The 27530-nt window shown below is 37.6% G+C and overlaps 3 protein-coding genes across 3 annotated transcripts in view; all 3 read left to right on the top strand.

Annotated features, from left to right (window-relative positions):
- The window catches only part of LOC145779855 (uncharacterized), a 43822-nt gene extending 40572 nt beyond the window's left edge, over window positions 1-3250 (top strand). The window contains exons 11-13 of the mRNA XM_082591519.1: window positions 109-202; window positions 727-861; window positions 1281-3250. Coding sequence (XP_082447645.1) covers window positions 109-202; window positions 727-861; window positions 1281-1305 — 254 coding nt within the window. The 3' untranslated portion in view covers window positions 1306-3250. The remainder of the gene's footprint in view (window positions 1-108; window positions 203-726; window positions 862-1280) is intronic.
- LOC145779394 (uncharacterized) overlaps window positions 1-27530 on the top strand; it is a 242422-nt gene that overhangs the window by 131398 nt on the left and 83494 nt on the right. The gene's annotated exons all lie outside the window — the stretch shown is intronic.
- The window catches only part of LOC145779392 (phosphatidylcholine translocator ABCB4-like), a 36961-nt gene continuing 29610 nt past the window's right edge, over window positions 20180-27530 (top strand). Inside the window, exon 1 of the mRNA XM_082590971.1 lies at window positions 20180-20298. Coding sequence (XP_082447097.1) covers window positions 20222-20298 — 77 coding nt within the window. The 5' untranslated portion in view covers window positions 20180-20221. The remainder of the gene's footprint in view (window positions 20299-27530) is intronic.

Here is a 27530-nt window from a genome sequence, read left to right on the forward strand (position 1 = left end):
CCATCAAATTTTGTATTAATTTACAGGTAGATTTAATTCGGGTGTATATTGTAGATTATTCAGGACGGAAGTTGTGCAATGTGCATTGATGTATTAATTTATGTTCAGAGTCGATCTTGGATCCAAACGAAGTTGCTCTTCTTGGTGGGGGGAATCCACAGTTGGTGCGAACTGTGAGCATCGATTCTCAAGGGGATTTCAAGTGAGATTTGCATCTGTTGTATTTGGTTGAAATGTGTCTGGAGCACAGAACTTCAAACATCTGCTGAATTTTTATTCTCTTTCAATTTTTACCATCCACATAGAGGCTTCGAATCTGCATTAAAGGCTCGGCCACTGAAGATGGCAGTTTCCTCTTGCGTTTGAAATAACGTAGCAAAGTCCTGGCTACAAAGTTCAAAAGGCGGCCAGTTCGACACCGCTAAAGAGCATATGACTGTGTCTTTGACAAGACATTCAAAGGCATGCCTTCGATTGCTGAGTGGCGCCCCTATGACTATGGCCCGGCGATTTCTCTCTAGATTGTGAACAGTACGTCTCTCTAGAAAAAAATACAACCCTTAGGCTTATAGCCAACTGAACTGTAGCCAAGAACTTAATGCACGTTACGTCATTTTGATCGCCCCGTTTATCATCAACGATGTCACCAGTGGCTGATGTAAGAAGTCGATCCTTCTGCCGCTGAGAACGAAACTGTAATTTTTTCAACACTCTTTTTCTCCTCAGGTACAGAGAGGAAGTGAGGAGGCATGCCATCACCAAGATACGATTGCGCAATGTGGAGCGAGGCTTACAGCAGGCCGATGAGAGGAACATGCAGCTCCAGAAGGAAATGGAGGCCTTTTTTGAAACTTTTGGAGGGTCAGTGATTAGCCAAACTTATTCAAAATTGATATTTCAAATCATAAAAGATATTTATCAACAAAGAAAATGTTTTTCTTCGGGTATGATTGTGTTGAAAGTGTCAACAATGGTCTTCAGACAACGTTGCCTGTCGTCACAAGTGTGTGCTGTAGTTAAACCTGCAAGAAGCAGACAATTTTAGGAAACTTCTAGAAACACCATCATCAAATTTTTTTGGTCGTAAACATTTTGCCTTTTCTGTTTCTGCAGGATGTTTTCTGGTATATGTTGCGTGATTGTAAGCAGGTTGAAAACTAACGTTGTTTCTGTTCACTACAATATCTAACCAATTTACTATGGCCGATATATATTGTTTTAAATTTTAACAAAGCTACGAAATATTGTTCTCGGTGATCATTGGTTATTTCTGTTTGCAGAATGCTCCATGACGGCCAACTTTAACAGCTCCACCTAGTGATGACGTGACTATGTGCAAACGTTCCGCTGGTCGGCGCCATGCATGTTTATTTATTTCCAATCCTGCTTTAGAGACAGACAGTGCAATCAGTTTTTCATTTACCTTAACCGCTCGAATTACTCGAGCGTGACTTCACGCTTGGCTGGTGATCTCAGCAAGTCAATGCATTGCTTTGTAATTCTGAGTCTATGAGAATTTTGTGTATCTTCAATCGAAATGTGAAGCTTTATGAACAGGAAGCAATCGAGGATCTGCCCAGCCAGCAACATTGGTCCTTTTTAAAAAGAAAGGGAACAGTTTTGCTGACTGGGTGAATATTCCACCTACCAACATTGGTCCTTTGTACATTGACATTTACAGACGTTGAGTCGATGTAAAAAGAATCAGTTTTGCTAAGTAATTTTTGCGTTGCTTTTGCAAACGAGCCTGTAGAAAGGCTTGCTTATTCCATTCTCTGTAGCTAACCACCCAGACAGCAAAATCCGTCATTTTTGCATTGATTCAACGTCTGCAGACATCTTCATGACGGATTTTGCTGTATAGGCCATCAACATTGATGATGCTTTAGTTAATTTCTTCGTTTTGTTTCTGTATTCCACTTTGACAGTCTCCATTTTCAATCGTGCAGATTTTGTTTCTGTTCTTTCCACTTGTTTTTGCTGTCCACAACATTCTGTAGCGACGTATGCAGTTCTTTGCAAAGGGGAGCTCCCTGTTTTTATTCCCCAAACAGTAATACTCTGTGTCTTTTCACACGACCAATTCGTACTATTAGACATCGAACCATTGCAAATTGACGTTACTTTTTGTATCAAAAACGTTGACAGTTGTTGTTGTAATGTTCGCGTGCGATTGTCGGAAAATTGTTTCAGTTTTCGAAAAGCGTTTTTATTTTAGTCTTATTGACTCTATTCAAATCATACTCTGTGACTTTAGTCTTGTCGATTTTGAATCGTTCTTGCATCAAAGTTTTGTTATTCAGCGTTTACACAACGCAATGTTACGTTAAAACGACAAAAAATCTAATTTTTTTGAGACTGTGTTAAATATTCTGTTGAAAACCGCATCAACCGGAAGCAAGTCATGTGCTTCCCGAGTAACTTCTTGCTTTGGAAACTTCTGGCAATAAAGCTAGCGTCCAACTTAGTTAACAAACTCCACTGTTTTTACATTGATTTAACGTCTGCAGACGTTGAATCAATGTAAAAAGAGCGAAGTTTGTCACCTTGAAAGAAATTTGCATCGCCCTTTGCTTGGAAAAGGAAATACTTTGATTTGTTCATGATAGTAAGTGCTTCGTCGCCACCTAGCGGTGACACGTACAGCTTTGGAACATTTGCTTGCGTCCTCTGCTATGTTAGAACAAACTGATAACTTAGTGTTGCCATTATGTTTCCAAACGTTGGAATTTTGTTGTGATTGTTTTGTTTAGCATTAGTTAAATGCCAATTTTCGAAGTTAAATACCGATTTCACATTAGTTCAATGCCTTCCACAATCAAAGCGTTCCCAACCCAGCTGGAAAATTAGTGCGTTTTTCCATTGATTCGCCGTCTGTAAAACAGGATTAATTTTCTAGCTGGGGAATTTAACCTGAAGCTGTCCCAATTGCGTTGGCATACTTACTAATGGAATTACTTGATAATTGTCTCGACGTTGGAAAGACGAATTACCCGAATTGTTTGGTGATTTTTCACTGTGGTAACTTGCAGTAAAAACAGCTTATTTTTCGTTGATATATTATCAACAGATGTTGAATCAATGGAAAATGTACACTAATTGGATTGTGGCTGTTGTAAGCGGTTCGACTTTGCGGTAATTGTTATATTTCCGTTGCTGGATGTTACTTTGACGTTCTTTTTCAGTGTTTCTTGGCTGGTTTCATTTCTACTTTTCACGTTTTCGTTGTAATACAAAAAGCACGATAGTACGGCCAGTTGTCCGGTGATGTCTCGTCTGAGAGGGTTTTATGGGAACTTTATCAGCATACTTCAGAACTTGTTCACGTATGGGAGAGCTTCTTTGAAATTTCTCAAGTACGCTTTGTTGTGCCATCTTCTTCACAGGTAGACCCAACGACCCCAAGGCCTGAAGAATGGCCCTTGGAGTTTTGCTGCTTAACTCAGCCCATATCACAGTCTCGCAACAGGGACTAGAAAACGGGTTCGGTTATGAAACTATAAATTGCACGACCGCAGCGGCATACAACTGCTAACAGTAAATCAAGGAAATGAGAACTCTCAGACTGATTGCAGAAGTCATCATGATTTCATCCTTTCCACACCAGTGTGCATTAATTGGTGCAAAGGAAAGATCAGTCTAAAGGTGAAAGATGCAAATTCATTTGTTTATTCATATTTAAGACACGTCGCTGTAATGACATTCTTGCGCTGAATCAACAAAGTAACATTTCGGGCCACAGTCAATGAAATCAAGATTTATTGACTCGGTTGAACAAATCGATTTGTGCCTTATTGTGCAACTGACGGTGGCTTACATTGTGGAATAAAGTTCAAGTTGCTATCAATTATCTGTCTGTTATTCAATAATTTATCTCTACCAAAGCCTATAATGTGGAATAAATAGTTGGGCAGTCATTCACTTTGTGCATCTATCATAAAATCTTACAGCGGTGTGTTTTTGCTGTGACTGAAAAAAGCAATTTTCAACCATATGGTTGATTGGATGGTTTAAATGGCTAGCGTGGAAGCTACACCGTGATGGTTAGCAAATCGCAACTGCTCGCTGTACTAGTGAGTGTTCAGTCTTGTGCTGATGGCCAGGAAGAACGCCCCTTCACTATTTGTTATCCTGCAATTATTAGACCCGTCTACTTGGCCAAAACTGCCGTAAGTTCAGATGGGTGCAGTGACTAACAGGCCTTGTAGCCACCAACATCGCTGTGTGGAAAAGCAAATAACTCACCTCGGATACAACCACATCACGAATTGACCCTACCCACCAAGACCCCATAGCCCAAAGGAGAAAATATTTTATGAGATGACAAAACGAAGACAACTTTTCAGTCGGCTAACGAGGTTATGTTAAATCTAGCAGGGAAGCCACCTGCCAATGGGGATTCAATGATGACAAAGTTTCAGGAAATGGCCGATATCAACAACTACTATAACTTTTATTTGAACCAACAGAAAATGGCCGTTTACAGGGAACAACAATCGTATACAATTTCAAACGTTCCTGACTCAAAAAGTTTTGTTCTCACGGGTATCACTGCACTGATTGTCAAACTAACAAATGCCCTTAAGACAACAGTAACCGCTGTATAGAATATATTCTGTCACAACTCCACGCGCCCATATATTTTACCGTAATATAACGATGAGACAACGAAAGGAAATTGTTGATTTCATGATTGCAATCGATATTAGAAGTTGTTTAATTTTTGACATAAACACAAATTAAATGGCGTGAAAGGAAGTCATTACTCTATTTCGTCACTAAATTAACTTATATATTACACAAGGTTAAAGTCTTTTAAGCGGTCGAAATTTGCAAACTACGTGTAAGCCTTTACCACTTCCACAAAGTAAAAACAGCAAAACAGTCATTTGGCTGCAAAGCATGATTATCTATCAATGACCAATATTCATTACCAAAAATATTGTACATTTCAAACGTTTATAGAAAGGGTTTTCAAACTTCCAACTCTGTGTTTACTTTTTGAATGTTCACAAATAGATTTTTCTTTTCCAATAAACATAAATAAACAAACCTAATATTATTAGTACACAATGCCATTCAATTACGAAACAGCTGCTTTAAACGTGTTTTCACATGAACGCCAACAAGAATAGGCCTACGAAACCAACGCAGCAATGTGTTTTTAGGCCCTTTAATTTTCGAGCACAAATAGGTGTTGCTGCCTGCTGGGCGGTTACAAATTACAATGGTGTACTGTAGAGCGGTGATTTTCAACCTGAGGTCGCGAATACAATGCATTTTTTTTAATCGTTTTTTTTTTTTTGCACGAAAGGAGGAAGAACTGCTTTTTTTCGCAGTCGAACATTCCTTGAACTTGGATGAGGCTATTGTTTAAGCTTTTAGACGTTACAAAGGTTTCAACAAGAGAAAAGCTTCAACAACCTTTTAAAGAAAATTTAACAACGGAAAATGCCTTCAAAGAGATAACTTTGCCTGAATTTTTATCAGCTATGGTTTCTTTGCATGCTAACGTTGTGAGCGTAGCCACTTCCGCCTTTTCCACCGACCTATTTCTACGAAGCTGGCTTCGCTTTATTGCTTGAAATAAAGGCTTAGGTCAGGAACAAACCACTGCTGTAGTGAAAGCAGATCTTAGATACGCTATTTCAAGAACATTTTTACGCATTGACAAGTTTGTCAAAAAGATGCAGCGCCAACAATCTCACAAAAGCTGATTTTAATAGATCCATAACGATTGCTATAAAGTTGTGCTTTTTAAACAGGCAGTTGTAGCCAACGGAATTCAGATTAACCGGTAAAAATAAGCTTTTATTCGATATTTTTTTTTCCTATGGGCTAATCTAGCCAAGCTTGATAGAAAACAGAAAAAAAAAATGCAATAGCCTACTAGCAGTAATAGCATCGCAAAAAGAGACTGATAGTCGTCGCGGCATGAATCAAATGTTGTAAAATTTGCATTAAATTTGCTTTTATTGTATATTTTTATGGCCGATCGTGAAGCTGCATTTATTGCTCAAAGGGGTCGTGCTGGAAAAAAAGTTAAAAACTGCTGCTGTAGAGTCTTATGAAAAGTATATGACGCTGACTCCCAGCTTGCAACAAACAACAAGGACAGCGGTTTCGGGGTTGCCAAATTCTTTTCAGGTTCGCTGTTTTTGTAAGTTTTGGATATCCAAGTCTAGATTACTTGGAGCCTGAGTACAAACTTTGCAATATTCTTCATAAAATTGTATTTACTTCTGGTCTCCCAAGCAGTTCATGGACCCCCTTTTTTGTCATATCCAGGCTTACACCTGGTGGTTGAAGATTTGTATTAAGTAGACGAGGAGGCAAGGAAGCCAATCATCATGTCCACCTTCAGGCATGCCTTTAAGTGTCCTGCCAAAGACACAACCGCATGCTCTTGAGCGTTGTCGAACCGCTCATGGAGACATGGACCCTTGTTCGGATGCTACAAATGTATAACTAAAAAGCCTCTTGTGAAGGCAAACAAAAGAGTAAAGCAAACAACAAAATAATTTTTTAGTGACCTGATTTAACATAAACAAAACTGGACTTGTTTAACCGTAAGAAAAGAGAGGGCTGTACCTACAAATATCAGTCCGATCGGCCCATGAACCAAGGGAAGGATCCACAAAGGATACAAACTGATTGCTGTAGGTTCAACATGTCAAAACAAAAAGATCGACAACCTCTCAAGCACATGCACTGTAGTTTCACACAGAGTGAAAATTACATGACTTTACAACTCTTTTTTATGATTTGAAAGAAAATGCTTAATAAAACATTTGCAGACAGAGGCCAACTGTTTCAATCTTAGGAATCTCTTCAATGCAGTGAAAGAAAGTTGATTTCGATTGCATTAGTTTTTTATTTTCGGGTTGACTTGTTTTTTTTTTTTCGATCTTTGAGTTGGATAGTGGTTGATAACGTATGTGATTGAATGACAAATGAAACGGGTTTTAATTTTAAAATTCAAACTTTACTGAAACGTAATTTTTTCGCCAAGAAGAAAGTTGAATTTAAAAAAAACATTGTGCTAAAAAAGGATTGAAATATGTCAAAAATAAAAATAATGTAGAAAAGGCAAGAATTAAAACTCTTCTCATTTGGCATTTTGATCACAATGAATGATTTTCTGGAAGAATTTGTCACTGTGTTCTTAAAGATAATCAGAAGTTAAAAAATTCTTAGCGCTTGCCACACACGGTCCTTGTACAGACGTCCATTATCCGAGAAACATTCACAGATTTAAACAAAAATGCAGAACAGATTTGTTTTTGAAATGACAGCGCAGATTCAAGTAATTAAGTACAATGTGCTAGAAACGATAAGTACAATGCTGTCCGACCGAAAGGCCAGCAATCTGGCAAAATCCTTGCCCGACAAATTTTTTCAATAATTGAGAAGTTTTTTTTTCTCAAAGTAGCCTACACAACACTCGTCCTTCAATTTCTTGTTGATCAAAGCTGAAATTTTCACAGAATAACCGACTTGTAGATGAAATTTGCAATATTTTTTGTACCTCAGTTCTGGTAGAACTTGTGAATACAGTTTTTGTGACGATAAACAAAACATACTCGCACTGTCGCACACCACTTGTGGTGCATGTACCAGTTGTACCACGTGTTGAAAACCACTGACTTAGACCAGACAATGAAAACCATTAAACATTCCTTATTTCTGGTATTTCCTAAAATTTCCATAGTATTTATGAGAAATCACGTTAAGTGCATGATCGTGTGTTGCCTGCTTGATTCTAGTCCAAACTGACCTGTAGTCTGCAGAAGCAGAAACGTGATTTTTGCTTCACGATACAGAGGTGATAAAACGTAGCCTATTAATTAACAACATCGTATTTTGTCAACTTGTTGGTGATATGTGGAACACCAGCCACCAGGGAATGTTTCGTACCAAGTAGCATGAGGCGTTTATGAGTGAGTGTTCATTTTGTATTGAAGTTGATTTCTCAATTCCTTTTTTAAACCAGAATAAATTTTCTTTCCTTCATAAAGTTGTTCGGAAACAACCGAAAGTAAAATGACGCAAAACCTACGTAACTGATTTTCAAACAATCAGCAATGCGACGACTCAATGCCTGACATTCCGGACCATGTTTTCGTAGTGCACAGTTACAAGATGTTCTACGCAAAGGCGATGTAGCAATGAATAAAACTAGGATATCAAGACTTCAAAAATTGGATTGGGTCAAACTAGATCCGCCGCCAATGTGTGAGACCAGGCTGGAGGCTTCCAACTCTACCAAGCCTGCCCCGGTGCCCCCGTTACCCGTAATATCATCGCCATTGGGCTTTGTTTCGGTCCTGGTCCAAATTGAGACAAAGACCATTCGCTTGTGTGGTTGTTTAAGGTGGTCGTGACTACGCGAGGGCTACGCACACACTCTTGGCCAGCTCCATGTCCACTGCGGTCCAATAAGATCGGAACGTGCAGATTCAGGGGAACCGGTTGCAACGGGCTGCCGGGTGCTCTGTTCATTGAGGCCCGCCTTACAGGATGCCTGCCCGTCAGACACTGCCCTCTTCCGCCAAAAAGAGATTGCCGTTGGGGACTTTTAACGTGTGTCTATTAGCCCCAGGAGTTGCTAGGGATTGGCCTAGTTTTCAGCCTGGGTTCACCTCTACACCGCGTTGAGGCATCTCCATAAGATGGGGACTGAACAAAGTCAGCTCCCTAGACACTCCGATTTTGTAGAGGCTGATAGATGCTGATATTTAAGCAAAAAAAGTATGCTCAAGTAGTGAAAGCACTGTAAAAAGAAGCTGTAATAACATATTTCAATCAGTACTCTCCAACTAACTCCCACCTCCAATTTGTTGCGTTGTTCAAGAACAACATCATGAACAAAGGGATAATAAAATTTCTGATTTCATCAAAGTGAGCCAATGCATTGCGCTTTTCTTGTGAGCTGCAACTGGGTCATTTTATTTTCCGTTGGTTGTGCATAGAATTTGTTTAGCTTATAAAAGCATTAGAGGAATTTTGACGCTTAAAATGTTCTTTTTATTTTAATGATTTATCTTCTTCCATGTCCAACATGTTCATGTCGTTGATCCTCAATAAAATACTCACTGTAGTAGGTTGCTTATTTCTTTATTCTCCCTGCAGAACTAACTATGTCTGTTGGAGAAATTGGCCTACTTGTTAAACGAACCAATTAATATAATAATATTTCATTTTAAAGTTTGCAACTTCTATCTGTATAAAACATGATGATAAAATACAGTAGTAATTTGGCATTTTTTTTTATGATGCGAGCAACAAAATTGCCACGATAAAATGGATATTTTGGTTGGTTGGTTTTGAATCTTTATCCTCGGACTGACAAAGCCTTGATTGGTTATTTCTGGTAGTTTTGCATACTTGTAGAGGCTCTTGACACAGGGCCGGTTACCGGGACTGGCAGAGTGAAGTTTTCCGATTGTTGAAGTGTTTTTGGCGGAGAAATATTCCATTCGCTAGGTGCCGCTGAATGGAGAGCAGTCCTGAAATGCGTTGCTCAAGCGCACGCCCCGAGAGTCGAACCAGCGCCACGTGATCTTGATCGGGGCGCGTAACCACTGAGCTAACGGGGCGGACATATTTTATTCCAAAGATCCCAGGAAATTCTTGATTTATTATATGAGAACCCCAGTGTTCCCTCCCGTGATGACTCAAAATGATAGCCAAATCAAATGTCAGTAGATTTTTGTGCGACTTCAAAATAAAATCAAACTTCCCTCGCATCGTCCAACTTGGGAGCAAGAGAAAGTTTAAAATTAAGTCTGACTTTTAGGTTTTCAGAATAAATTGGTTATGAGGTCTGTTTGAATAATTTTTTCAACTGTGTTCTCTATCTTAAGTATCCAAAAACTGGTAGAAAATCGTGTCAGTTGGACAAAAAAACATGGCAGAAATAAACCAAGAACTTACTAACCAAGAACCAAAATCAGTGACGGGTAGAGCAGTAGCCTACACGTATGTGGCGACATTTTCAAACACTGATGGAATTTCCACAGTCAAGACATATGAGATAAGCACACCATACAACTCTTCTTTACTGGAGCACTGGTTGCTGATGATTTATGCTTTTCCTATTCCAGGTTCAAGATATTCCCGGACTTTAGTGGATAGCTGGTGGAGAGCAGGCTGTAGCGGTGGGATGGCGCAGCGGAAAAGGCGTTGACTTTTCAATCATACGAAGCTGGCTCGACGCTCGACTTAAGCTGGTTGTTAAAAAACAGCGCTCATCTTTACCCAGAAATAGGATTTAATAAATTGAGTGGGCTAGTTGGTAAAGAAAAGGCGGCCAGTTCCTTTCATCATTGTTGTACAGTAGGTTCAATACTTACTAGAAGACATTCACACATGTTTCCACATCACTCCATTTTTAATTGTTCCCAACAAATGTTCACATTTGGTTTGATAAGATCGTCACGTTTTTTTTTTTTTGGCACTGCTATAATTTTTTTCGAATTTTTTAAAGTTCATGGTAGTGATTATTCCTACTTTCTGTTGTTTTCCACTATTGCGATGAAGTCATAATGGCCAGCCATGGCCAATTAAATCTTTTGCTGCTTTAACGACGTTTTTTTGTTTTGTTCCTTTTCTCAAATGATTTCACCTATGACGTTGTTCTTCGCGTTGGCATTCAGTATCTTATGTAAGTCAGCTGATGGACAGACATCACGTGATAGGCCAGTTGGCAATGCAGCTATCAACACAAGTTTAAATATTCAAATTACAAACTGACCATGGATGAGTGCAGTACCTCACTGCAAGTGACGTAACACAACCAAATTTGCAAAGAAATCAGGTGAAAGTCGCAAAAACCTCCCCGTTTCCAGTTTAGACATTTGAAGCTAACACTTTTTAGTTTCACTTTTATTTTTTCTCAGGCGTATCGATTCTTTTCGTCTTTTACCTGACTAGTGACTATACGTTGAAGATTAATTTTTTCTTCTTTAAAAGGGGTTTCTTTTCGAAATATATCCTAGTGAAGTGAGTGGGCAACAAGTCTGGAATCTACTCATACATCATGAATGAGCAACTAGTATCTTGCATGAGAACAGCAGTTACTTACAGTTGCAGATACAAGTTAGCAAAGCAATTTTTTATTAATAAGCTAGAAGCTATGTGTTTTTAACTGACAAAGTCTGCATTCGAAGCAGATTTGTTCCACCGCTGATTTTAAGTAACTCCTTTGAGTTCACACTTGGCCTGTTGGCCATCATCTCATCACCAAAAAAAAAAAAACGTTTTCGAATCGTGAGATTTTATTTCATTTTTCAAAGTTAGAAACGAAAGGTTTCTTCCACTTTACTCCGACTGGGATAACCCTAACCCGTGCTGTGCTTACGTTTACAATGTTGACAAAGCTTAATCATTTCTTGAAGTTTGATACTTTGACCCTTTTATTTTTAGAATTGCTGACTTGCAAAGGTGTCGTTGGTTAGAGCGTCCACGGTTGGAGGGTTACGTCAGAGTGGTAGCTTTCTTTAGTTGCATTATCATTAGCCAACGTCTGTACAACTTTTACAAAAACCTTCTTTCTATTTAGTGCTCATGCTGAGAAATTTGTTTTCAAAAGGTGAGAGACGTGTCTCCCATTAACTTTGGAATTTGCAACCGTTGTCTTACAAAGCTGTTCCGTAAAATTTTTTCTAGCAATCTAGGTCCGTGGTCTTCGTCTTGACATTTCAATCTTCAGTGGCGCAACTGAGTGGTTGGAGTGTCGTTCTCATGAAGATTTTAATTAAGTTTAGACAAACCACATAACTTGTAAAGCAACGGCTCTTACTATTTGGCTCTTGCTCTTAGTTAACTACTTGGGTTCTGCTCATAATTCGCTTCTTACTTTTCATAAAGGGTTTTCGCGGTCAACTTACATTGATGGTTCTTTAGCGTTCTAAATGATGCTTGTGCTGTTGATGATGTTGCTCACTCACTACTAGTCAGCTATGCGCTTCTTCCGAGCTTAAAATGCGTAGTGGAGATTCCGCCCCATCTTGATCAAAATCAATGTGCAGTCAGTGCAGGGAGTTGGAACGTATACTTTCTCCTCCCATGTTTAGAGTGAAGTTACTTTCAAAAAAAGAAAAAAACACAGTGAGCACCGAAGTCAACGTACGTGATGTCTTGATAAAAAGGAAAACATTTTTTAATAAGTTTATTTATTGGATAACATCTTGCTCCAAACTACCACGCATTAGGTCATCATGTGTCTCATTAAAAATAGGCTACAACTCATTTTTTTAGTTTCGATATCAGCAAGTAAGAAACTGAACCCTTTTTCAGCCAAGAAGGTAGACTGATAGGATTTTGCACAAGAACTTTGAATGCTTGGGTCGCCAAATCTTTGCAAGAGCTCCGAGCCAAAATCCAACATGTTTTTCACGGTTAAAATGCTTGGCAGAAGTCATTTTTTAAATATGATTCAAAAGCCTAGGAGGCTGCTGTTCGACTAATAGGTTCAAAATTCACAGCTTCGGTTCTAATTGTGATGATTGGGAAGACAAACTTAACTACTTTCAAGCAGAGTATGCTAGTGAGAACTAGCTAAGTTGATGATACGCTGTTCCTGTAGTGGGTCTGCAAACTTTTCAATAATTTTAACCTTAAATTGTTTGCATGAACGATTTCGGAGTTCGACTTCGAATGTATCAATTACAGATACTTGGAGTGTGGTGTTTGAGTTTTACAGTACCGAGCATATCAACAAGATCAGTGGCCCAGCAAGAAGCCGAAACAAGTTTTGGATTATTTTCTTTTTGTATTATTTCGACCAAGTAAAACTCATTTCGAAAATTTCCAGACACCAACCCCTTGGATCAAACATGTTGCAGAACAGTCACACTCTCTTTTTAGAGTAAACTAGAACAAGCAACACACTTCTAAATTATCAACTAATAAATTATACAGCTAATCTAAAGAAATAAGCCCAAAAACTGCAACCAAAAAGTAAAGCTATCCCAAGAACTAGCAATTGCTGAATTTTTTCTGGGATTCCGAGTCCAATTTCCCAAAACGTGATTTTTACACAAACTTATGGAATCGAAGAAAACGTTGTTGAAGCTAATGCACAAAAACAAGCCGCAAAAATGGTAAGTTTGGCAAAATGGGAAGATGATTCCTTGATGCTATGCAAATCAGATGTCAGCTAATCAGATATCGTGGTGGATAAGCAACTAACTTTACCGTCAATTGAACCAACCTTTCGGTTGGGACCTTAAACGTTGTCTGTCTCTCATAAACAAAAATGTCAGTCTCGCCGATGGCAGTCATCTAGGCTGAATGTACGCGTAGGTTAACCGTGACACGTAACAAGGTTTCAGCTGGTAACAGAGTGTATTAGTTGAGTCATTAAAAATGCCCTTCACCATTCACCAATCCCCACCACTATGAGGTATGAATACAAGTTGGTCATTTTTTTCACTTAAGACATACAGGCATGAGACACGTGTGCACGTAGTTGCCCCAGAAAAGGATTTCAAAGGAAATCTCGCACGTTTGAGGTACGCACTGACAGGGTATTAGGTTACTAACGGTGTGATAATACTAAGCACATGCGTCTGGCGGCTGGCCTGTAGAATAAGTAGTGAAAGAAAGCCGGAACGGCGTACAGCGCATTGCTTTTCAACCTGTGGGACGGAACAGCTTACTTTTTCGGATAAAAAAAAATGATAATGCGGTTGATAAACGTGAGGCGGATGAGAATCGCGCACGAGTTTTATTGTTCGTTATGTCCAAATTCAAATTAGCCTAATAAGGTATTGTAAGCGATAACCATGTGTTTTTGATGCCCTCGTGCCAATTCATCCTTTTTTGTGATTGACTCCTCTCTAGTTTGATTGATTGATTGAATCTTTATCCTCGGACTGGGAAAGCTTCTTGCAGAGCTTAATCCTGGCAGTTTCGCATACTTGTAGAGACTTTGAATCACTGACACAGGCCCGGTCACCGAGATTGACAGAGTGAAGTTTCCGATTGTTGAAGTGTTGTTGCCCGGGAATTATTCCATCCATTAGATGTCGCTGAATGGAGAGCAGTTCTTAACGTGCGCTGCTCAAGCGCACACCCGGAGAGTCGAACCAGCGCCGCTTGATCTTGAAGTTTCTTCTTTCCAGAAGTCACACGCTAACCAGCTGAGCTATCCGGGCGGATATAGTTGGAATATTTTTACTTCATGTGTCCGCTTCATCAGTTGGCACAAATTTCAGGTACAGATTCATGATCAGATGCAAGCTGGTTTGCTTTAAATTGCCTTCAGGGTTTCCGGTTTTTTACGCTTTTGAGAGTGGTTGTTTGGCACTTTCCACCATTAGTAGTAAAATGTAGAGTTAAATTCGGGTTTTGTCATGTTTTTATCCATTTTCGCCCAAACGTTTTTTTTTTGTGAGAATCATGAAGGAAAATGAATGTAAGTTAGTAGTTTTGAAATGATGGAACCAAACGACGAGCTGGACTAAAAGGTTTTTATATTATGTCTCCTGCAAACTTTTTTCATTCTGAATAAACTTTTAATTGCCTAAGCCAGTGGTTCCCAACCTTTTTGACCTTGCGGCACCTTATCAAAGAGATAAATAGTTTGCGCACCCTGGCAAAACTGGTTCAATTTTATGAGGTTTCTGTATTTCAAATAACAGTATGAAATAACACAGAATGAGTTGTACAGTATAGCGCGCGTAAATAAATGTATTTATTCAAAAGTTAGTGCAAAATTTGGGCATGACTTCTTGCACAAGGTCCCTTAATATGTGGGGGCACATTCGATAAAGCCACTCGCTTTTCTTCCTCGACTATAAGCAGTCGTTCCCGTTTTTTAGTTTTTATGTTCGATAATACGGAAAATCCACTCTCACATAGGTATGACGTGGAAAACTGCAGCAAAAGCACAATAGCTTTCTTTCCAACGCAAGGGTATTCATTTTTATCCAGAACTCGTCGAGAGGCATCTGCTTGTGCATAAGCTTAAAATTTCCATCGTTACTTACGAATGTCAATTAATTCGTCTTTTTTAAGATTCAAAACAATATGAGAGTCCAGTAAAAATGGATTTCTTACCCATGCGTTAAACATCCCAGCAGTGCTGGCGTGTGAATAGATTTGTTTACAATGGTTCGCAAACAATCGTGCAATTTTATAATCGCGCTGGGTCACACAATTCGATAATCCATCACTGCAATTTGACTTTGTGCGCTGTAAAACGCAAAATAAAATCATGAAACCTGGCAATAATAATGCGTTTTAAACATTTTTATGGAAAGCACAGCAAGAGTCAAAATCTCTTTCACGCTGTTTTTCCTGGGCGAGAAAACAAAGGCTTACCGCCAGCGACTTCTCCACCAAGCGACTCTCCAGAAAGGAGCCGGGAATAATTGCGAGACGCGAAACTTAATACGCACTGAAACCTGACTGAAACGGTTTGAAATAAATAAATTCCGCACTTAACGGGTTAAGGTTAAAATGAAGAATGGGCCGCAGTATTGCAATATCTTGCGGCACCCTTGAGCATTGCAATTGGCACCCCAGGGTGCCGCGGCACCCCGGTTGGGAACCACTGGCCTAAGCACTTAGCAAGGGTTATTCGAAAGGAAAAAAAATATTTCCACAACATTTCCTTGCCTCAGTACGAATCTGTTTCGAATCAAGCGTTTTAGTGATGAGTTTCTTTTCGACTAAATAGACATACGACATGATACGAGAGTTTAAAAATTAAATGAGAATTTTGAACAGTTATCTGGACATAAGCTACCTGAAGCACTAAAACATCTTTGATTTGAAATTATCCAATCGGATTTCCGATTTTCAAACTTCCGAGCAAGGCTCAAAGTGTGATTGGTGTATCTTCGCCAATAGTGAGAGAAATTGCCTTTTTTCTCCGCCCATATAAAAGTGCCCGTTTGAAAATGAAACCATCAAAAATGATCAGCATCAAAAAAAAAAAGAATCAGTCATCAGACATAGGATTGCAAAAAAGCAGAATAAATTGCAGAAGTAAATATCTGAGAATAAAGAAGTTATGTACCTGCAAATATCTGTCGGATTGGCAGTTAATAATGCCTTTTTAGGTATGTTCTTTGAAAAAGCAATAAAGATTTTTATGTCATGTAATTTCGACTTTGTGGAGCTGCATATTCTTGAGAGGTTGCTGATATTTATTATTTTCCCTTGCAAATTATATTGCTAGAGTTTGTCAGCTAATTTTTGATACTTTGGTGAAAAAATAGAGTCAAATAAATTTCAAATAAGTTTGAATTTGAGTAACATCGAAAACCAGCTTCTAGTTATCTGCAGCATTCGCATCCGAAAGTTGGTTTCAATGATGAGCTGCAATTTAGAGAAGAATACATTGTATTATTATTGATTGTGCTGTACACTTGTATAATATTTAGGTAAAAGATTGAACTTGTCTGTACTGGTTCGTGCATTTGCACAAAAAATACCTAACTTTGCAATTCGTTCCATCAATACATCACAGTGACAATTTGTATTTTAACTCACGGGGGTTAAGAATTAAAACGTTTTAAATGGCAGCTCCAACAAACGTGGAGTGCTAATGACCAACCATTTTGACCCAGCCAGTAAATCAACCTTTTTTGGATTTATTAAACTTCTGCCTAGGTTGAATCAATATAAAAAGCGAGTGATTTGCTGTCTGGAAAGTGACCAATCACCACTTCTACTAATTATACTCGGAAGTGTTATAGCGTCAATAAAGCTTAAGAGCTTCATTGCATCTATTCAAAGACTTCTAGAAATTGAATAGAATAATGGCTTTTAATTGCAACTTTCTGTCTGCTAGATCATCGATTTAATTCAAATGTTACTATTATGCTCTTTAACGTTTCTTTGACAAGAACACATTTTTTAGCAAATAGTGCGTTGGCTATTGCTTGGTGGTGAAACTCCAGCTAATTCAGGTGTAGCAGTGAAGTTTTTATATTTGCTGGATTGATTTACAAAAGGTGCTGTATGATTCAGTCATTAGGCTCCAAGGATTGTAAACTCGGCCTACTTAGCTACAGACAGCTGTTGACAAAATTGTGTTTTCTGGTTTACTAAAGTCTGTGATTATTTCACTGAGTTGAGATAAGGTTTAAAAATCTTTGCGTTTTATTTAAGCCAAGAAGCAAATGCTTGACTTACTTTGCATGAGTCAGAGAAGATATCAACAAGGGGTAGCATATTTTGTAGAAAAAGATACCCAACCATCTATATCGTTTTTTGACATTGTTTCAACGTCTGCAATTTGCGTATGATAAATCAATGCAAAAACGACAAATTAATTTACTCGCTTGCTAGTCGTCTGACAGCAATATAGAAAAGAAAGGCGAAATATCATGTGAGCAATTACGAGTTGTATCATAGCCGTACGAGCCAGGGGGGCAGGGGGGGCAGCCGCCCTCCCTGTTGTTTCAAAACGTCGCGAATTCGGGCAAAATCTTGCAATTATTAGGGCAAAAATTGCTATATGAAAAGCTACAAATTGCATGAAATAAGAAAAACTATAAATTAATATCTTTTACCTATCAAACTAAGTACAGCCTCTTATTTGCACAAGAAATGTGCCGCAAAATTTTCATTTGGCACACCCGTATTGATGTATTGTATGGTGATCAAACTGTAGTACAAAATGCATTTAACCAACTGCATCATGCCAATTTAGGCAGCCACCAAAATATGTCTCTAATACTTTTGTGAAACTGCCCAAATCAAAACGCAAAATTTGCTATATAGCTAATTTTATTAATTTTCACAAATGCATCGTGTTGATTTGGGCAGCTGAAAACATGAAATTATTTGATGAAACTGATTAGTCTGTTTATGCAACTGCCCAAATTAGCGTGAGGCAGTTTCCCCAAAATGAACAAATTCATTAATTTTTCCCATTTACATAACTGTATCATTTAGATTTGGGCAACAAAAAAATATGAAATTATCCGATCATAGTCTATTTATAAAACTGTCCAAATTGGCATGATGCAGTTGCCTCGCATCAAAATTTACAAAGTCTTTAATTTTTTTCATAATATCCATAAATGCATCATCTTGATTTGGGCAACTGCAAAATATGAATTTATATAAATCTGGTGAATACTTTTATAAAACAATTTGGGTGGAGAGGTTACGGTACTTTTTCAACCATAAACGGACATAGCTAAGCAACACCACAACATTTAACAAAAAAATGTTATACCTGTTAAAAGTAATGCTTAGCTTTGTTTGGTTACTTTTATAAAAGGGTCTGCTGCTATTCGGCGAGAGCCTTTTTCGGCGAGTTCCCTATTCGGCGATTTTTTGAAAATCCAACTACGCTTTCTGCAAATTCGACGATTGAATATTATTCAATATTCAGACATTGAATCAATGTAAATACGAACCGTTAGACTAATTGGGTTCTTTGAATCCTAAGTCACTGTCTGTATGCAACCTTAGAATATATTAGTTATTTTTGTCATCAAATTACCAGAGCCTAACTATATTTTTAGAGGTAGTGCTGCCAGACCTTTTTATTTTTTGTACTAAAATTCGTATCATCAAAACTACTTTAATTGATTGAACAAAGTTTATTTGAACAGAAGTAGTATGTCTGTGTTTTATTTCATTTAATTATAATTTCTCTATTGTTATGTACTTTTTTTTTAAATCCGCATGGTCACCCTGAGCCGGTTTCATGCAATGTTTATTTTTCTGAGTGTTTTATGACATCACAACGGAATATTTAAGTGGGGTTTTTTATTTGTGGTGTGTAAAACAATATTTGTTACTCCTACCTACCATGCCAAAGTGCAGAAGCATCGAGCAATGCACAAGCAAGGTATCTTCAAAGATGAATTCAGTTATTCTATCTTGATTCCTTTGGTAAGAAATTCTAGCTAGCTGGGGATCAGTGGCGTAGCCAAGGGGGTTGGGTTGGGGGTTGCCCCCCCCCTTTTTGGCACGCGTGTGACGTCACGATATTGAGAATGATGCTTTCAGTCTATGCCTTTAAAACAAAGTTTGCCTTATTTTAAATGAAACATGCGAAGAGCGAGTTTTGCCATTTACCAAACATTCAAATATCTCAGCCAGGAATTAGCAACAAGAAAACATAGAGACTTTAGCTTTATTTCCGAAAAAATGCCGAAGAAAACATGATCTTATCCTTTTGCTATGCCACCGGACAGCACCATTTTACAAGAATATTCATACCCACATTTTTGTTGAAAATGCTCTCAGAATGCACCAAATTCAAAGTAATTTTTCAAAAATTTCTGGGGGAGGCCCCCCAGACCCTCCCTCGCCGCTGGGTGTCGCCATAAGCGAAACACGCCGTCAAACCCCCCCCCCCTTTTAAAATTCCTGGCTACGCCACTGCTGGTGATCTTGTTATGTTAGTTTTTCACTGTTATCATACACCGCATACATTATAGCCTATTTGGGCAATTTCTATAAAAGCGTGCACATTTGGGCAAATTTACGTTCTGCCCCCCCAAAATGGTTTGGTCTCGTACGGCTATGAGTTGTATTGTCAGCTTTTTAACTCAAATAGTTACCGAGGGTTTGGAGAAATACTCAAAAATAGAAAAGTTTAAAATGTTTTTTGTGACATGCTTCCGAAGGTTTTACATTGACATTAACAGGGCTATTAGCTAGCAGTGAATTTTACTGCGTCAAAGCTAAATTGTTAGCTAAAAATCCTTAGATACCACGACAAAACAACTTGACATCAAAGCAAAATTTTGTTTCAAAAACATCCCGCACTGCAACTCTCTTTATGTTTTAAGTCTCTTCTGCTTTTCTGAAATAGTTATGAGTTGTTTTCGTTTTCATCTAACCTCAAAACGAAATTGCTTCAATTTCGAAACAAACGAAAAAGTTGAAGCCTCTTTCCTTATGAAGCGTTCAGAGCAGCCTGCAATAAAAACCTCTTATTATTATTGTGAGGCAATAGGCTACTTTACATGGCATTTACTCCCTATCATCATTGGAAAACTCATAAAGCATTGTATTAGATACGTTGTGTTTTATTTCAAAACTTTTCATAGCCACTTCTTCCTGAATATTTCTTGAAACTTTTGCTAGTTATCGATTCGAAGTTAGAATACGTCATTAGTTTGAAAAAGAAGCAGAGTACTGTTTTTTGTGCAGTTTTACGTGACAGACATCATCACGATCCTATATGTTACTTTTCAGTTTGTAATTAATTGTACAAACGCTTGATACCTCTCGTGACATGATGCCATCCTTGGATGGCAAAATGGAAAGTAAAAATGGAAACTCTGAAGATTCCAACGCAAAGAACGGAAAAAGGTGAAGAGAAACTTTGTTGCGTTTTCACTCTAGGTTTGAATTGGTCTCTGTTATTCCTTGGGGGTTATATTTAGAAACTAGGCGATCTATTAATGTTGAACATGCTAAAGCCAGCGTTTCTTAACCTTTTCTGACTCTAGCACCCCTGTAAACAAGCTTGAACAGTCTAGCACCCCCTAACTATCATAAACATACAACTACTACAGTGCCAGCCAAAAGTTTAGTAGAGGCCGAAATCTTGACATGCTTTCACATCGATGGCGATATACTTTGTAATGATGTCTCTTATTGTTGTCTAACAAACTGTACTGCTGTTTTGATTCATGATTTGGTATTTGACTTTCATTTTCCAACAGAAATTCAATTATTTATAACCATATGTAAGTCAATCAACTCTCTTGAAACGACAGCACAGTTTGTTAGACACCAAGAAACTTCACTATAAAATATACCGCCAGCGAGCAAAAAGCATGTCAAAATTTCGGTGCCGCCATTGAACTTTGGCCTGCATTATTGAAAGGAAAGCAATGTAAAAAGGGTATCGAGAGTCTGTTCACGTTCTGCGGTTGGATGCTTCAACTGGTGTTGCCGAAGTCTAGCAGGCTTCAAATTTGAGTTGCAAGAGACGAAATGGCAGGTCATACACTGTGCCCGGTCTGGTCCTCCACGATTGTCCAGGAATACAGTAAAGCCATACTTGACATATTCGTCACTCCATTTGCGAATCTGCTGATACTGGCAGAAAGACGAAAAAATGCAGAAAAGTAAAAGGGCATTTTTTGATATTATACTGCATGCATTTAGCACCCCCTAAATTCAATTCCAGCACCCCCAAGGGGTGCTAGCACCCCCGGTTAAGAAACGCTGTGCTAAACTATACATCACTACTAAGCTAGACCTACTTGTGCTTTAGGCTTATGGCAAAAGGTTGACTAAAATTTTGTGTACAATTTAAATAATTTTTTTGCATAAAAAATAAGTTCAATTGGCAACCAATTTTCTAGTTTGACAATTTTTTGTTGAACTGTATGCCTGTCTTAAACTTAATTTTTTTTAATTCTTTTACCCCAGCTCTTAAATCTTGTCTAGTTTAACAAATACAAGGATCTATAATTTGTGTCATTTAATACGATTCTTTGCAGTCAACTTTGATCTAAACGTAATGGTTTTCGAAGTTTACCAAAGGTAACTTCAAATTTACTGCAGTGGCATTCAAATGATTCACCATCATTTCTAGTTCGAGTTACATCACTTGATAAAATTAATGAAGTTCATGAGGAAAACTCCAAGACTTTATTCCGGAAAGTCCCGGAGAAAACTCTATTCGATTTTTTGTTTAGAAACACACTTTTCTACTTTCTTCTTCCAAATAACAAATTTCGTTTATTTTTCTTTTATTTATCGTCTGGAGAGGTTGAATCAACGTAAAGAGGACTGATTTTGGCAACTCTGATATGCCAATTTTCATTCAAGCATTGAAGAACGATGTTAAAAACATGAGAATGTCATTGAAGCGAAAACACTAAGCCCTAGGTTCAAGAGATAAAATATGTTTAAAGCAATTGAACTTCTCACACCAAAGAAAAACGTTTTACAACTGAAAAGTGGATACATTTAAGACTTTTATCCGTTGTACTCCACTTAGGTCTACAGCAAAAATGTGCTTGTAACATGAAACATCTTAAAAAAATAGTATGTTTTTGACACTTTTCGAACAAGTATTGTTAGAAGATGATATGATTCAATAATGGTGCATACACTTTGCCAAACAAAACTGTACTTTGGTGATTATTTGTTTAATGTTGTAGGTTGATGCCATAAAAGTTTTGAAGATTCTAAAACACATTTATTCTTGAGCGGTTGTGAGATGGCAATGACAGTGGCTTACATACATTGCTTCAAAACAAAAATAGATAAAGGTTAGCAACTACTGTCGTTGATGTGGGGTGATTTCAAATGCAAACAATAGTATTTGCAAATAGCCTGACGCAAAGGTACTTCCAAGGCCATCCCATTAGGGTTGCCGATGCTAAATGTAAATTTTTTGAAGATTGTGTCTCGTTTTTATGTCAAAAAGCTCATGCTTTCATTTTACAAAACAAATAATTTCTCTTACATCTCAGCCAGCAACATTGAGTTGATTGGGTTTGTCGTCTTAGGTTGATTTGATTTGCATTTGCATCTGCAAATGTTGAATCGATGTAAAAAATGACGTAGTTGCTGCCTCGGCTGTTTGCTATGTTTTCATCTCAGGGTTGAAATCACGTTTTGAAAAACCGTGCTACATCATGTCTCCCAGTAATGGAGAATCCCGCTTTAGCTAGCAAGAATTGCCATTTTTACATTGTTTAAACGTCTGGCGATGTTTGTAGATGCCAAATCAATGCAAAAAAGGGTTAATTTGCTGGCTGGGGCGCTACTGTCGATGCGTAATTCCTGGTTCCTTCAAGGGACCTCACGAATATTTAGACTAAGTTCATTCACCATCAATTAGCAAGTGCTTAGTAGACCACGCAAATGCTAATTGATGCGCCAACAGCCTTCTGCCAAAAAAAAACTTCTTGCATTGATGCATCATTGCAACTGCATACTGATCGTTGCAATGATGTTTTAATGGATTGTTTTCAGTAAAATCAATTCGTTTGAAAAATACAAAAAAGCATTAAAAACGTTGTTTTTTTAAGTGAGCATTGTGTAGGTCGGTTATGGCAACAGAAAAATTTTCACAATTGGTTAATTAGTTTGCTGCAACTGTGACGCAATAGCAAAACATTTTAATCACCATTGACTATGACAAAAAACCTTTTCTGTCCCTGATAATATCTTTCCAGCTGCATGTGGCTGCGCAAGCGACTTCATTGTTGATGCTTTTGCAATGAGCCAGTGTGAGCGAACAATGACTGTTCCACGCAAAAACATCAGTCATTTTGTCATTGATTTAACGTCTGCAGACGTTGAATGAATAAAAAAACGACTTGCTGGCTGAGATAGCAAATGACTTGTAAAAGGTTGATAAAAAATGAGGATAAATTCCATATTGCTCCTCCAGCCATCTTGCTTTGGGGGGAGAGTTGATTGACGATTATTATTTAATTTTAATTGAATTCCTCAGGAATGCATCCAAAAATGTACAACTGCTTTGACAACAGGTGCTTTCGTTTTTTTCGTCTGATATTTGAAAAGGCGTTTTCAGCCAAGTTCACTTATTACAACACTGCAAACCTAGACGCAAAATTTGTCATTTTTACATTGATTCAACGTCTGCAGACGTTGAATCAATGTAAAAATGGCAGAATTTGCTGTCTGGGAAAGGTATCCAGGTTTAATAAAGTTATGGTATACTTTTAAAGTAGTGTATGGACGAAAAAATAATCACACAGTATAAACTTGAACTCTCGTTTGGATACGAATATAATTTTTTTTTAACCAAAACTTCATGAATGGTATCGAGTTAAACTACTTGTCTTTAGATTAAACATCTTGCTTTCTGTTTTGTTCATTCAACTTCCAACTTTATTGCTTCGCTTCAGAATAGGCTACTCAAAAGAATTTTGCGGATGATTTGCAAAAAGGCATGTTGAGCTGAATGTTGTACTGTGCAATGTTTCGTTACATAATTCTAAAATTTCAAAATGTTATCCACTTAACCAAAGAAGGGAATGGCAATTGAAAGTTTATTTTTTTTGAGTGCCCCATCTGCAACATGGTTGCAAGTTTATTATTGTAGAAGTTCCCATGTAACTTGATAAGATAAGAAACAAAATTGAAGCTTGTGATTTGTTTAAAAAGTTCTCAAACGTTATATATTTCAGCTACTAAAAGAAATTTTGTATTTTCTAACTTCAATTTGAGACCACATTTACAGTATAATATACTGTATAGTATAACATACAGTATAATATACATTATGATAGAGTGAGATAAATATAGATATTATAGATAGTTTTTATACACCGGCTAGTGGTTACAATGTCCGCCTCTGATTCGACAGACATGAGCTCGATTCCCTGTCGGGGATGGGCTGACTCGGGTGATAATGTACTCAGTTGCGCCTCTATACGACTGCATTGACGCTGTCTGCTTTGTAAAGCTCGGAGCAACGCATTCCACCAAGGATACAGTGCAATATAAAAAACACACATTACGGTTATTACATTAAATTCAGTTGTTATAAACCTTAACAGCCTCTTTCACTTTTCTTTCTTTTTCGCTCTACTTGGCTTTTGCTAGGCATTGAGTACTTTTTGTAGCATTAAAAACATTTTTTGTTTATTAAGGTCACTTATTACATTATCACTGCAGATTTATATTTGTCATGTGAGTGTACTTTTGTGTGACCGTTTTATTTTAAATAACTAACATGGTACGAAATGTCAGTGACTGAATGACAGTATACACTGACTTTACTGTATACTTTACCCCGTTGTATATTTACAGGGGACACGTTCCTTTAAGCCTTTGATCCTTTTCAGTCGTCTCATGTCAATTTTCGTCCTCAATAAAAAAATTTAGGATTTGTTCGAAAGAGCAAAAGACAGTCCAGACAGAAAATCAACTGCTTTTTCAACGTCTACAGACGTTGAACCAATGCAAAAATAGTTGATTTGCTGTCTGGGATGGTTTTACTTTTTTATAATTGAACATTCTTGAACTCACATAACATTTTGTGGTTTTAAATCAACTGCAGCAGCTGCTTTGCTCTTTCCGTATGGATTTAGAAACCTTATAAAAGTGGCAAAAGATTATTACGAAATGGAACGTGTTTAAACGGAGGGCATTAAAAAGCTTTACTTTTTTTTGCAAGTTACAACTGATGGTATCATACTCAATAATTTGAAATTGGGTGGCACATTCTTGTAAAGTGTAATTCATTTACCAAAAAAAAACTAAAACAAGAAGTCGCTATCAATTAGCCTTGATCCCAGACCAGATCAATCGTTTCTTACATTGATTCAACGTCTGCAGACGTTTAAAAACGGTTGATTTGCTGTCTGAGATGTGACATTGCGAGAGAGTAGTTCACACATGAACCAAAATGTATTGTGGGGAGCAAGGTGGCTTTAATTTGTTGTTATCGGGTTTCATTTTCTTTCAATCAGCTTTGCGAAGGGTCTTACAATAATATTATTCGACTCTTGTGTATTTGGCGTACCAACACTCTACTGTGAATCACAAGGTTTGACGAACTCTATTGACTACGTAACGCCAAATACTTGTCTGGTTCAAGAGTGGGCTAAAGAATTGAAAGAGGGCATTGCAGTAAAAGACATCTTTTCAATGTCGAATTAACTAAAAAGTCACGCTTTGACTGAGCACCTTGTGTTTTGTAGTTTGCTTATTCATTTGACAAGTTTGCAATCTTTCCACTTAAAGCATCTTGTCTGGATTCGCAAAAAAAATTCTGTGACGTGTAGCATGACTCATAAATAGAGGCATACGTCATTGTACCCTGCTCCACTTCCTCCATGTTATTGAGGATTAAAAGTTACACAGGGGTCCTTCATTCAGGATGCAACCGAACGGTTAAATATAATAAGTAAACGAAATCAGTCAGGTTTGGAAACTTGTATAGTTTATTGAAAACACTTTTGCTGATTTTCTATTTGCTTTTTCTACTTAAGGCACTGAAGAAGCCTTTACAGAGGCGAAGCTTTGTCAATGATTGTGGTGCTTATAAGAATAGATTTTCCTGCTCACATAGCGGCACTGAAGATGAATATGTACTGTGTTAATAGCACATAATGCATATAATTTCCATTCCTCTAAATGCCGGCTGTATATTACTTGGTGGACGTTGATATCACTTCCGAAAGAGGTGCCGGTGTAACGGTCCAGGAGTTACTGCGGTCTGAAAGTTACCGTAACTTCTGGACCGCGTATACGCGGTCTGAAAGTTACTGCCAGTCCAAAAGTTACTAAAACAGGGTTTTCAGATTTAACGCTTGCATGCAGATTTGTATAAATGATTTCAACATTGGAAACATGTTGAACGTGAAGACTTATCCACCATTGCATCTTAACAACATGGTTTACAGCAGAAACGTAATTGGGAATGAAGCGAAAATAAGATGAAAGTTAAAAGATGAAATTTGTACCAGAAATTGTTGCTGTATTGGAATGAAATTTTAATTTGTAACCTAACAATTTACATAGGCTATCATTTTAACCTGATTTGTTTGTATTATAGGCTACCATTTGAAGTTGTGTCCGTGCCTTGCGTGCGTTGGAAAATAAATTTGCATAGGAAAGTGATTGACTAGATTAGTGATGAGCAACCTTTTTGTGACTGTGGACCATAAATTTTTTTTAGAACTCTCTGTGGACCATAGCCTTTTTTGTATATCAGATTTATAATTGTGGCTTAAGTTTAGAAAAACAACATAGTAATAAGTAATAAATTTAACCAAATATTTATAAGTAACAATTGACCAAATATCATAAAATTTTACGTCAGTGACTGCCTTGTTCTGTCACACATTAAGTTTGTTGTTTGTCACACATTAAGTCATAATTACAAGTAAAAGTTTGATTCAATCTTAATCTTACTGTACCACGCTTATTAATATCAAGTCGGTTTCTTTTTTTACAAAGAATGTCATTAATAACAGAAAATCCAGCCTCAACTAACCATGTTGTTGGAAAGGATATGATGAAACATTGTACGATTTCGTAAATCTGTAGATTATTATTTATTATTTTAAATAATTATTTTATCCGTGGACCACCGAAAATTCTCTGTGGACCACTTGTGGTCCACCTGGACCACGTTGCTCTTCACTGGACTAGATGACCACTTAGCCTATAGTCTTTTGCTGTCATCCTGATTGTGCTATAATAATGCAACCCACGATTCACAATGTAGTGTTACTGTTATGAGTGTTTTATTGACTCGTTGTAGGCTATATGGCGCTGTTGAAACAAATAATTTAATTGATCATCGCTCCAAACATTTCAAAGTTTGAATCGTGGCTATACGTGAATTGGTGGCATAAAAGGTACAGGCCTTAATATATCGTGCAAAGTTTGCATTTGAAGGCTGACTTGTTAGCCGCTGGTCTTGAGTTGTAGTTGACGAACATAGTCTTTGACTATATTTTATGTATTTCATGAAAGTTAAAACCAAAGTTTTCTAGTGAATGAAGCACTGAGCCTATTTTTGGTCTGGTTTTTCATAACTACCGTTTTGAAGAAATATAAAGTAACTTAGGCTACATGCAGGCCAACCTAGTCAA

This window comes from Aplidium turbinatum, chromosome 11 (assembly GCF_918807975.1).
Source record: "Aplidium turbinatum chromosome 11, kaAplTurb1.1, whole genome shotgun sequence".
Lineage (NCBI taxonomy): Eukaryota > Metazoa > Chordata > Ascidiacea > Aplousobranchia > Polyclinidae > Aplidium > Aplidium turbinatum.